A 12,171-nucleotide genomic window follows, 5' to 3' on the forward strand; every position below is an offset into this window, starting at 1 on the left:
CTCTAAAGTTTACATTTTATTTTTCAGAGAGTATTCAAATTAAAAAAAAAATTATCAAAGAACATGGCTCATGTTCTGATCAGAAGCACTGGGTTTGTTTCCTAACTATAAAATCAACATTATTAAAATATTTAACTCACAACACTCCAGTGTCTTTAGTGTTGTTTAAACACTTAAAGCCAAAATTCACATAGAGTGCTTAACTCAAAGAAGGGCTAGTCCTTTCCGATGGTGACGACCTCCCCACGAGAACATGCCTCTCGCAAAGGATCTCCTTTATCCCTCTCCAGAAGAGGAGAAGAGGAAACACAAGAAGAAGCGCCTGGTGCAGAGCCCCAATTCCTATTTCATGGATGTCAAATGCCCAGGATGCTATAAAATCACCATCGTCTTTAGCCATGCACAAACAGTAGTTTTGTGTGTTGGTTGCTCTACTGTCCTCTGCCAGCCTACAGGAGGAAAAGCAAGGCTTACAGAAGGATGCTCCTTCAGACGGAAGCAGCACTAAAAGCCCCTGGAATCAAGATGAATGGGAAACCATCCCAATAAACACATTTTGGATACATCCTGTTTATTGTCTTGTTTTACCGCTAGGAAGTTCCTACCTCAAGTATTCAGGGTCAACCAGAAGAGTGGACTCTAGAGTCATTTGGGGCAATTTGTGAAATAAAATGAAGGCAGTTTCCAAGTCAAAAGTCCACGGTGCTGAATATAAGGACTCCTTACCTAGAAAGAGGAAAGCTGTTGATGCCAACACCGCAAAGAGGGTGAAGAGGAGAATCTGGTAAGAACCCATGAACTTCTGGAGGACTCCTGAATTGTCACATTGATCTACACATTGGCAGAATAAAAGAAGATAGTAGTTACTTTGCATTTAAAAATTGTCACATTGATCTACACATTGGCAGAATAAAAGAAGATAATGGTTAAAAAAAAAAAGAAGGGCTAGTATAGAGTAAATAAGTAAATAATATATTTTAGACAGCATAATCATTCTTATTAAGTGATCATTTCTACACATTACTTATTCTGGAAGTGGAGGAGAAATATCTTAGTGTGAAAAAAGACATAAGATATGATGAATATCAAGCCATGCTAATTCAGAAATCAGAAACTATAGTTTCTGTAATGATTCATGTCATTAAATAGTCTCTCTCCTTAAGTGACTCACCTTACCCCTGAAGAACCTGAGGCTTTATTAAGTAAAAAGAAGATAGTGGTCAAGAAGTAAACTTACTCATGGGTGTGTTCACACTTTTATGCTACTTTGTTTATGAAAGCATTTTTCCAACCTGCCTGGCACTTTACCAAATCCTTCTTCTCCCCTGAGACCTTTCCTGGCCATTGCAGAAACAACTGTTTCCAATTAACTCTGAACCTACTGCACTTTTCTCCTCTCTCAAGGTATTTATCACTTGCTATAATGTAAAAGTGTCATCAGTGCAGATTTCTTCTCTCCTAATGCCCATGAACCCATTGAGATAAGGTTTTATTTTGCTTCACCTTAGGTACACAGATATTTATCAACTCGTCCTACTGTAACCAAAGGTGGGGTCTGGCTGCTCACTGCTCAAAAGCCAATAAAGAGGCAAAGTTAGTGGAAAGGAAAGTTTGCTTCATTTTGGATGTCGGCAACCAAGGGGGTGTGGGGGGTGGATGTTTGTTTAAAGGCAGATTCTGCCCCCTCCCACAACCAGTGGGCAAGAGCTTTTACAGGCTGAGGGCGGGGGTGCTATATGCAGAAACAGCACAGTCAGCTCTGTCAGTCATGCTGAAATTGGTCATCGGTGGTCTGACCAGCATTATCTTCATTGTTTTAAGTACAGTTAATCTTCAGTTCCAGGGTTGGTTTGTTCCCATTTTCTTGAGGCCAGTTCTCGGAATTGTGGTAGCTTATGTCATGGCTACAGCCTGGTCATTATGTTGTTAACTTCTTTCACCTGTTGGGGTTTCAGTATCTCACAGGATATGATTCCGAATATTATCTACAGCCTTTGAGAAGGAACTAAAGGTCCTTGACTATGTTTATCGACTATTATTATTTGGTCTACGTTGACAGTTTTCCTTTGTTTCTGCATTTTCTCACTTCTCTGATTAAACTTATTCTTTGGCTAAAGCTTTTCCACAGACAAAAGCCAGGCTGAGGACACAGGGACAAGGACCATCGGGTCCTGGTCCGTTTTACTACTTACTGCCATGACTCAAGTTTAGGAATTTTCTTTGTGTTTTTTTAATGTAAATGATAATTTTTTTAATAGACAGAAGATGTAGTTTCTTTTCTCTATTCTTTATACTCCCCAAATCACACAATACCACAGATGTGAAAGGTATGATTTAACCTTGCAATTCCCTCACATCATTGGTGAAATGGTATTATCTTATCTTTTAGAATAAGAAAACTCTGAACCAAACAATCTGTTTTCAGGTCCCTTGCAAGCCTTAGACTCTTGATAAATGAGGCCTTTCTGAATTTCACATAGAAGATATGCCTCTTGATGTAGAAAGTAATTCCTTTGCATTATTCACAAGAAAATTATGAAGATTTATGGAAAATACAAGTGACTTTCCTTTAATTCTTACCAGCTTTTCCAGATGGCTCTGTTGTAGAGGATTTTTTTTTTCCACCAAAAAATTTTTTTTGCTTGAAATAGCAAAGGAAAGTTACAGGATTGGACATGAAAGAGGAACCCAGCACTCTCTGAATTTAATTTGAAAGTGAAAATAAGGGTTTGAAATACAAAAGATGGGGGTACAAAGAGGGAAAAGGGCAGTTGTCATGCATGTTATCAAGCTACATCAAGGCTAAATCCCAGTTGTGAAGAATACTTGAAGCAATAAATCTAAGGATAGATGACAAAAGAGTTTTTATAGAGGTGTATGACACACTAGACCCCACACTGCTTTTCACTAGCTGTTTATTTGTTTATTTTATAATAGTCTTTGATTTAGTTAGATGAATGGGACTTAGGAATTTTTTGGCTGGTGAAGAATTTTTCAGTGTTACAATGGAGAGGAATATGCGTGAGAGGAATTTAGAGGAACATATTATTCATCAGTGTATTAATATTAGTCTTCTACCTTCACTTTCCCCTTCCGTCATCAGCCAGCAAACATTCTCTGCTTTTAAACAACTTATGCAACTACCTTAGTCCTGCCTAGATAGCTTCCCTTTCTTGAAGTCAATTCATTATAACAGTATCACAGTAGTGAAATCTCATCATATTTACCAGTTCCGGTTACATCCCAAGGTAAGAGATTAGTCAAGGTCAGGGTCATTGAGGATCATTTTTAGAATTCTGTTCAACAAAATAGGGAAAAGAGTTCAACTTTAGCCCAGATTTATAAGCTTTCATTCAATGCAAAAAGGAGGGCACCAGTTATTTTTAGTATATATTGACTGTTACATTTAATAGAGAACATAATAAAAATAATGAGACTTTATGCAGCATTTTCTACAGACACTTTCACATTTGCCCCTGCAGAATACCTAGACAACTCTTGTTATACCTACTTTCCAGAGGTAGAAATGAAGCACAGAGATTTTACGTAAACTCTTCTCAGGTTCCACTAGTGGAAAATTTTGTATTCAAAGAAAAGTCTGATTCTAAACACTTTACACAGAATTATTTATTATAGATAATTTGCTTTTACCAGAATCATCAAGCGTGATTACTTTCGCTATTGACAGAGTAGAGTGAGTGTCTTCTATGGTGTGGTTTGTACTATAACTACATGAGTTAGAAATAATGTGAATATTAAAGTAAGGACAGGATCCAAGATGAGATGAGTCATGTTTCCCTGCATCTCTGAGGCCATGATAGTGCTGAATATTTGAGATGAGAATCCAGGAAGAGGACTCCTAATTCAGGGCTCTGCATCATCAGGTGTCTCGCCTTTCTTTAGGAGGCTCTCCAACTGCCTGAGTTGTGGAAATCAGTCTTTCCCCTGTGCTAAATGTCTGGAAGCCTATTCTGACCAACTTAGGTTTCTAAATAGCCTTCCCTGGTGCTATATAGCAGGAGTTACATTGAGGAGATAAAACACCACTCTTTACATTCCCTTAACCTCCTGACTGCCAGATCTGTTTCATTTCCCAAGAACTGTGCCAGTCTCTTTTCTTCTAAGTTAGTTGACTGTTATAATGTAGCTTCATTACCAGAGAGCTAAGTAAATGAGGTATCATTATATGCAGATCCACAAGGACACTGAAATTATTTAAGACAACATAACCCCTTCTTCAGGATGACATTTTTAACAGAAATTTTACCTCTGGCATTTTTCTGCCAAGTTAAAGAAATGTACAACTTTAGTAACTAGTTGGTCTTAATATATTGCTTGCAAAACTTGTACAAGGTATCTCATTGATGGTCTCTGGGAGAATTCTGCTTGAATAGGATTTAGACTTAGTTCATGCAATGTTGATTTTTGAGTGTTGGTCTTCTGAGAAAGACAGAATACTTTATAAAGTATGTATTTATCATCGGTGGCCTGGGAATTCTCACAGAGGATATCTTTCTTTCATATTCTGAGTGTGATTACATAGCACCCTTTTCTAAGAGTTTAAGTGTCAAAGTAAAGAGCTCTATAGGAATTACTCATTACAGTATTTTCAAATGGAAATTTAACCACATCTAATAACAGTATAGGCCAATTAAAAAAAGAAATAAAGAGAAGATATATGTATACTTATATGATAGAGAGAAAGAAAGGTAAGTAGATAATATATGATAGATAACAGATCTGTTGACTTTTTGGTATTTCAGCTTACTGAAATTCTTAAATTTGGCATGATAAAACAATTTAAAAATACTTTCCTTCAATTTTGACATTTGGATAAGAAAAGTAAAAGTAGATACTTAGAGTGATGAACTGATTTAGTAGAGTATTTCTTCCAGCTGTGACTTAGAGCACACATGCTTTGCTTTGTTCAAAGTACCATATTTGAATCCAAGTTTCTAGACTTATTTTCTCAAATAAAACTGAATATGCTGATAAAAGAAGTTATCACCTGTTTATAGTATATTGAACTTAAAAATGAGTCATAATTGATAGAATAAATAAGTACAGAGCATTTTTATTACTCAAGGAATACTTAGAGGATTTCTCACCTTTTTGTTTTCCAAAGAAGCATCAGATGGGCATGTATTTATTGAAAAATAGTAGGTTAAAAGTTGTCATGAGAGGGTTTGCTTTTTTTACTTCCGTTTATACATATATAACATTTATGTACATCATTCTGCATTATTACCAACTTGTTCTATTATTAACAGGAAGACGTTTGTCCAGATTTATTAGAAAATGGTAGTAATATCTCAGCAGATTTTACTCTAAAGGTTGCAACTGTGATCATTCCAATTTAGTTCCTAAACCAGCTAAAGTGCTGATATATTAAGCCAAGCTTCCTTAAAGTAAAAAAAAAAAATAAAGTTATGGTAACAATATTGGATTTTATTTAAAATGAAAATAATTTATTTTTATTGACTTTAGTATACATGAAAATGTTAATTTTATAACTCTTATTAAAGACATTATTATTTACTTTTGTAGGTGTACATATGCAATATTTTTCAGAGCTTATAACAGTCAAATATATTAAGTTTCTGCCAGTTTTGATATTGAATCACTAATTACCTTACTTGGTACCTGTCAAATAACATGCCACACTCAGTTTTTTGTTTGTTTTTAATTTTGGTTATGTGAATGAGACCAATGGCAGGAGTTTGATACTCATTTGGCCTTTTAGAAATATAAGAGAAATGTCCTTCCTAGGAAAATGGTTGCTTGGAAAACTGAGGTTGAATGACTTATTTTAAAAACATGTTAAACAGTATATATTTTTCTGTCTTTTAAAACACGTTATGCATACCTTCTAACAACAACAAAAAATTCATCTTAAACAGTGAAAGATCTGTGTTAAAGAAGGTATAACCTCTTTAATAATGAAAAGCCAGTAGATCAGTAGATGGACAGTGTTTCTGGTCACAGATTTACTCCTAGGTAGACACGTGATATTACACAGTTATTTAAACTTCCTAGAAATCAACTCCTCACTTAGAAAATAGATAAACTACATAGGATCTCAAAGTTCCCTGATATCACTAGGATAAGCAAGGCCATGCTGGTATAATGGGGAAAAAATCAAAATCTTATTGTCACTTTTCCTTTTTATGCTCATGCTAATTCTTCTGAAGATCCAGGCAACTCTACTGCCAATGTCCTTCATGCAGCTACTTGGTGACTAGGAGTAAGGCTGCTGTTGCTATATAATCTGGAACATGCAGCTTTCTTGGATGATGCAAGAAAATGCAAGAGGACTGTTCATAAGCAAGTATATGCTTTGGAATTGACAAAGACTCTCTCCTTGATCAAACACCAGATAGACTCCTCTGAGCCCCTTTTCAACTAGGCTCTGTCATTGGGCCTTATCTTCAAGAGCCCAGTTGTAGCAAGAATCTTGCTACGTCAGTTTAGCAAGTATCTCCCACCCTCAATATCTGACACCCTTGCTAGCCGATCAAATTCTTCATCCCCCACTCCTATAGACTGAATATTTGTGTCTCAAAGTTCTTGTGTAGAAACCTAACCTCAAATGGGATAGTATTAGGAGGTGGAACTTTTGGGAGGTGACTAGGTCATGAGGGTGAAGCCCTCAGGGATGAGGTCAGTGCTCTTACAAAGGAGACTTCAGAGAGATCTCTGCTCTTCTCACCATGGTGAAGTTACAGTGAGAGGGGGCCTTCTATGAAACAGAAAGCAGAACCTACTAGATGCTGAACCTGCTGGCTCCATGATCTAGGAGTAACAAGCCTTCAGAACTGTGAGAAATAAATTTCTGTTGTTTGTAAGCTACCCAGTCTATAATATTTTGTTATAGTAGACAAATAGACTAATTCCCCCCAGAAATATCTGATCACCTTGGCCTGCCTTTAGCAAAACTTCTTTAGGTCAGTTTGGCAAGAATTCCTCTGTCTTCTTAGTAATTTTCTATCCACCAAACCATCACCACCACCACCACCAACCCTGCTCCTTAACTATGAATCCCCACTTCTTGTTGAATTTGAAATTGAGCCTAGTTATATACTGAGGTCTTTTTCCCTCTGTTGTGATAAGGCGCGAATAAAATCTGTTTTTCCCACGTTAACAACTGTCTGGCTCCAGTTTTCTTTAAAAGATAGAAGTGATATGTGACTCTTTCCCACACATTTCTTTGGTCACAGCTAGTCACACAGCCATGCTTATTCAAAGAGGCATGTGGAAGGAAGATGAGAAGCACTGGAACACTTTGTGAGACCTGATTATGTCTATTGTATTTCTTTGTGTTGTAACTTCCTAAAATTCCATCATGCCTTGAAATTTCCCAGGAAAAAAAGTATTGGAAAATGACAATTTTACCAATAATAAAAGCATTTTAAACGTATAAATACCTTTTCTCAACGTACATGCACAAAACATCCATGTTATAGTTATGTCTGACAGATATCATTCTTATATCACAATTGAACAAATTGAGGCACAGAGTAATGAAATACAGTGATTAAATAACATCTAAAATACACTCCTCTGCTTGGAGGCAGAACAAAGTCTAGCATCTAATCTCTTGTATCCTAATCCAAAATTCTTTTCCACTGGACTATGTCAAACGTAAATGTAACTAACTGGAAAATACTACCAGAAATCACTGTTGAGGAAAACCAGCTTGAAAGAACATTATAGTATTTGACTGAAAACAAGCAGTTTCATTTATTTTTATTAAGAATATGAATCTCCCAAAGCAGGAGTTATGTTTTATTCTCTATTTGCTTCCTTCATGAGGTTCAAGACAGGGCAAGAAAATGTTAGCTTCCTTCACTGCACCCCTGCTCACATGCCCCCTGTCAAAACCAGTTTTTCCTGGATACTACTCAGAATATCACAAATGAAGCTGTGCACCGATTTGTGACAATGGGTAAGCACCCCTAGTTAACAGTACCTTATAAAATATCAGAACATACAGGGCCTTAGAGAACATCTAGACTAAAATTCTCATTTGTACATAAGATACCTAAGTCTCAAGAAGATTAATCTCTTTTTCTATTGCTACTAAGCTCCATTATTTGCTGTATTAAGTATAATTGAAGAAGATATAAATGACCTATTTGGGGCATTCATCTTAGAATACTTCTAATAATAACATTCATACAGTTTGATTTTAAAAAGTAACCTCTTTGCCACGAATCTTCCCCACTCCTATGTATGTTCCACATTTCCCCCAGTTATCAGAGAAGAATAAATACTGTCACATAGCTCCCCTGCTGGAAGGCCTACAGAAGCTTCCCTCACTTATGAGAGAAATAATATTGCAGTCTGGTTTCCATGTACTTCTCCATATTCACTGGCAGTCCTGTAGCCCATACCACAATCACAGTGATGTCATTCCTCTGTGCATGCATGTGGTATTTCATAACTCCATAACTTGGCTGTTGCTTACCTTTACCCAATTTCCCTTTCTTCTAATCCTTCCAAGTCCTATCATTTTCCACCCCTTATTTCAAATAATCTCCCTTCAGGCAAGACTCTTCACCTCCCTAGGAGAGGTCTGTATGTTCCTACAAAATGTCATTCATATCGCTATCAAAGTATTTACCAAACTCTTGTGTAATTTTCTGTTTCACCCAATAGACCTTCTGAAAGCAGGCACCACATTTCATGCATTTTCTTTTTTCAGGGATACCTGAGTATCTGACATCTAATAGCTGCTTAATGAATTTTGTAGAAGAGTGGAAATATTAATGAATAAAAATTATTTTCACTGACGTAACACTTTACAAATCACAAGTACTTTTCCTATTGTGTTATATCAACCCTTCATCACATAGTGTCCATCTATTTATAATTTTTATACACAGGGTTCACCAGATGTGCGAGAGGGATTCTTCTGAAAGTCCCATAACTGAAGAAAACCACCAATAGGCCAATGAGTAACATTTAACAAACTCTCTTAACACATCTATGCCTCCTAGTAACTCATCCAGTTGTGTATCTCTCTGCTTCCAAATGGCATGACCACCACTGCACAGAAGTAATTTAAACAAGTAGCTAGTTACATTTTCTCAAACTGTAGAAAATGAGGATTTCCAGGCTACACAGCAATTTCTCTTTGTAAGGTGTTTCACTCATTATGTTCACTGACCTTATTTCCACTGTGTTAGTTTATATTGCTCTCTGCTTGAGGAGTTTAATGAGTGTGTGAATTCCACTGGGTATTCTGATTACAATATCTCTGCATATGTGCACCTTTTTATGAGAAAACAGATTACCATGAGTCTAAAAAAAAAAGGCGTTTTTTGGGTCTTCCATCTGCATTTTATACTTTTCTTCAATTATGAGTTTCTCAACCCCAAATTATAATATTTGTGACAAATAAGCTGGTATGACAAGAATAAATTTATGTGTTCTATTTCAGCCCAGCAAGAAGTAGAAAGAACATGAGATTTGAGTGAAACGAGTAGTTCCACCTCTACTACTTACATTTTGCTTGACATTGGGAAAGTCTCTAACCACACTTAGCCTCAAGTTCTTCTTCTGCTCAATGTGGATACTAATGAGATACAGATTCTGTCAGAATCAAGAGAGAGGACAGATGTAAATGTGCCTTTTTAAATTCAAGGATGTATATGAATTTCACGGTACAACATTATATATGCACATTGTCATCTGTTTTTGCTAAATCCTATTCAGGTATTGACCTGCTGCCTCTTAATGCAGTCAAGGAATATAATTAAGCAGATCTGACATCTAGTTCTGGCTCTTTAGTCAGGAGCTTTAATGGGTGACATTGGGCAACTCACGGTAACCTTAACCAAATCTGGCTCCTACTTTTAGTACTAACAGGTTCTGAGAACCATCCCTTGTTTTGGAGTTACTGGATATTAGTACATCACCACCTGTCAAGATAATTCTTTCTCTTTTGTGTCTTTTATTTTCCTTCTGTGACTCAAATGCCAATGCAATTTTTGCCTCTATCTGGAAACTACTCTTTGTCATTCATTCTGAAGAATCTGTCAATAACCCTATTATATGGCAGTCAATAAGAAAAAATAAAGCGCTGACCCAATTATAAACTGGAAATCAAGAAATATGCAATCTAATTTGAGGAGTAGCATTTATGTGCTGGACATTCCCAAATTTATATCATTTATCAGAAATCCTCTATTGGTATTCAAGAGCCAAAATATTCAATTGCCTATACAACATTACAGTTGTAAAATACACACGCAGACCTCACGCTTTTGGTCTAGCATGTCAGAAGCTTAGAAATCACCATTCTATCCTAACAAAAAGTAAAAAGCTGAACAAAATGAAAAAAAATCAACAATTCTTTTTAGATCTGTCAGAGAAGTAAGGTCACAAGGCAAACCAGTGCATAAAAAAATAGGAGAGACAGACAGGCAGTTACAGAGAATCACAACTTTCAAGAGCAGAAACCCATGAGCAGAAACCGCCCCAGGAACCAGTGCTTGAGGTAGAAGAACTCGAACTGTGACAAATTGCAGGAGGCTCAGTGTGGACAACTCTAAGTATTACAAACTTCAGGGGAATGTTGTCAAGGGGGCAACCATGCTTTTGTGAATTTTACTCCAGGAGATTTATCAGGTCCTCACAGTGAATTCTGAAGAAAAATTCCCTCATGCTTATGACAGGGGTAGGGGGAAATATAACCATTTTTAAATACTCCAGAATATTCTGCTCTAAACAAAGTCTGTCTGAAGGAGAAACTATTTTACCAGTATTAAACCTGCTGGGATTTTAATCAAAGCCTAACCTACCTGGTGAAAAGGGAAATACCCAACTCCATAAAGGAGTTTTGTGAAAAACTATACACACAATTTAATAACCTAGATGACAATGGATGATTCCTTGAAAGACACAATCTGCCAAAACTCACACAAGAAGAGGCAGATGATCTGAATAGGACTATATCTATTAAGGACACTGAATCAATAATTCAAACCTTCCAAATCAGAAAGCACCGAGCCCAGATAGGTGAATTCTACCAGATAGGTGAATTCTACCAAATATTTAAGTAAAATAGTATTTTCTACAATCTCTTCCAAAATATAGAAACAGAGGAAATATTTCCTAACTTATTTTAGGAGGCCAGCATTACCCTAACACCAAACCAGAAAAAGTCACTACAAGAAATGAAAACTACAAATCAATATCCTTCATGAACATAGATACAAACACCTTCAACAAAATAGCACACTGAATCCAACAGCACATAAAAACAATTATAAACCACACCAAGAAAGATTTGCACTTGTAAATGCAAGGCTGTTTGAAAACTTGAAAATTAAATAATATAATCCATCATATCAACAGACCAAAAAAGAAAAATCTCATAGTTATAACAATAGAGGCAGAAAAAGCATTTGATAAAATCTAATACCAATACATGGTTAAAAACTCTCAGTAAATTAGGAATAGAGAGAAACTTCCTCAACTTGATAGGGAATATCTACAAAAATCCTATACTGTGTTTAATGATGATAATCTCAAAGCTTCCCCACTAAGATCACAAAAATGGCAAGGATATTCTCTCTCATTATTGATTTTCAACATCATGCTGAAAGTCCTAGTGTTGCAGTTAGAAACAAAAGGAAATAAAAGTTACACGGATTAGGAAAAAAAATAAAGTTGTCTTTGTTTGCAGATGACGTGATGGGCTAAAAGAACTGACTTAAAAACGCTCCTGAAACTAATAAACAATTATAGCAAGGTTAAAAGACACAAAGTTAACATATAAAGTCTATTGCTTTCCTATATAGTAGCAATAAACAATAGAATTTGAAATTAAAAACATAATACCATTCACATTAGAATGCCCAAATATGAAATACTTTGATATAACGCTAATATAATATGTACAAGATCTATATGAGGAAAACCACAAAACTCTGATCAAAGATATCAAAGAAGAGCTAAGTAAATGAAGACCTGTCTCATGTTCATGGATAGAAATACTCAATATTGCCAAGACATCAGTTTTTCCCAACCTGATCTATAGATTCAACACAATTCCAATCAAAACTGCAGTAAGTGTATTTAGGAATGCTAGTGTGACACCATAGCACACCTCATAAGCCCTTATGTATTGATACAGGAATTGATTCTTTCTGAATTAAAGATCAC

At 36.0% G+C, this 12,171-nt stretch overlaps 1 protein-coding gene across 1 annotated transcript; it reads left to right on the top strand.

The window, feature by feature from the left end:
• The first annotated feature begins 237 nt into the window (after positions 1-237).
• Positions 238-903, top strand: LOC130849178 (40S ribosomal protein S27-like). The gene has a single exon (XM_057727853.1). The coding sequence runs from the start codon at positions 254-256 to the stop codon at positions 506-508; it is 255 nt and encodes an 84-aa protein (XP_057583836.1). The 5' UTR covers positions 238-253; the 3' UTR covers positions 509-903.
• The last annotated feature ends 11,268 nt before the right edge of the window (positions 904-12,171 follow it).

This window comes from Hippopotamus amphibius, chromosome 3, assembly GCF_030028045.1.
Source record: "Hippopotamus amphibius kiboko isolate mHipAmp2 chromosome 3, mHipAmp2.hap2, whole genome shotgun sequence".
Taxonomy (NCBI): Eukaryota; Metazoa; Chordata; class Mammalia; order Artiodactyla; family Hippopotamidae; genus Hippopotamus; species Hippopotamus amphibius.

Coding starts and splice junctions, on each gene's coding strand:
- LOC130849178 (XM_057727853.1), top strand. CDS start 254: ATGCCTCTCGCAAAGGATCTCCTTTATCCCTCTCCAGAAGAGGAGAAG.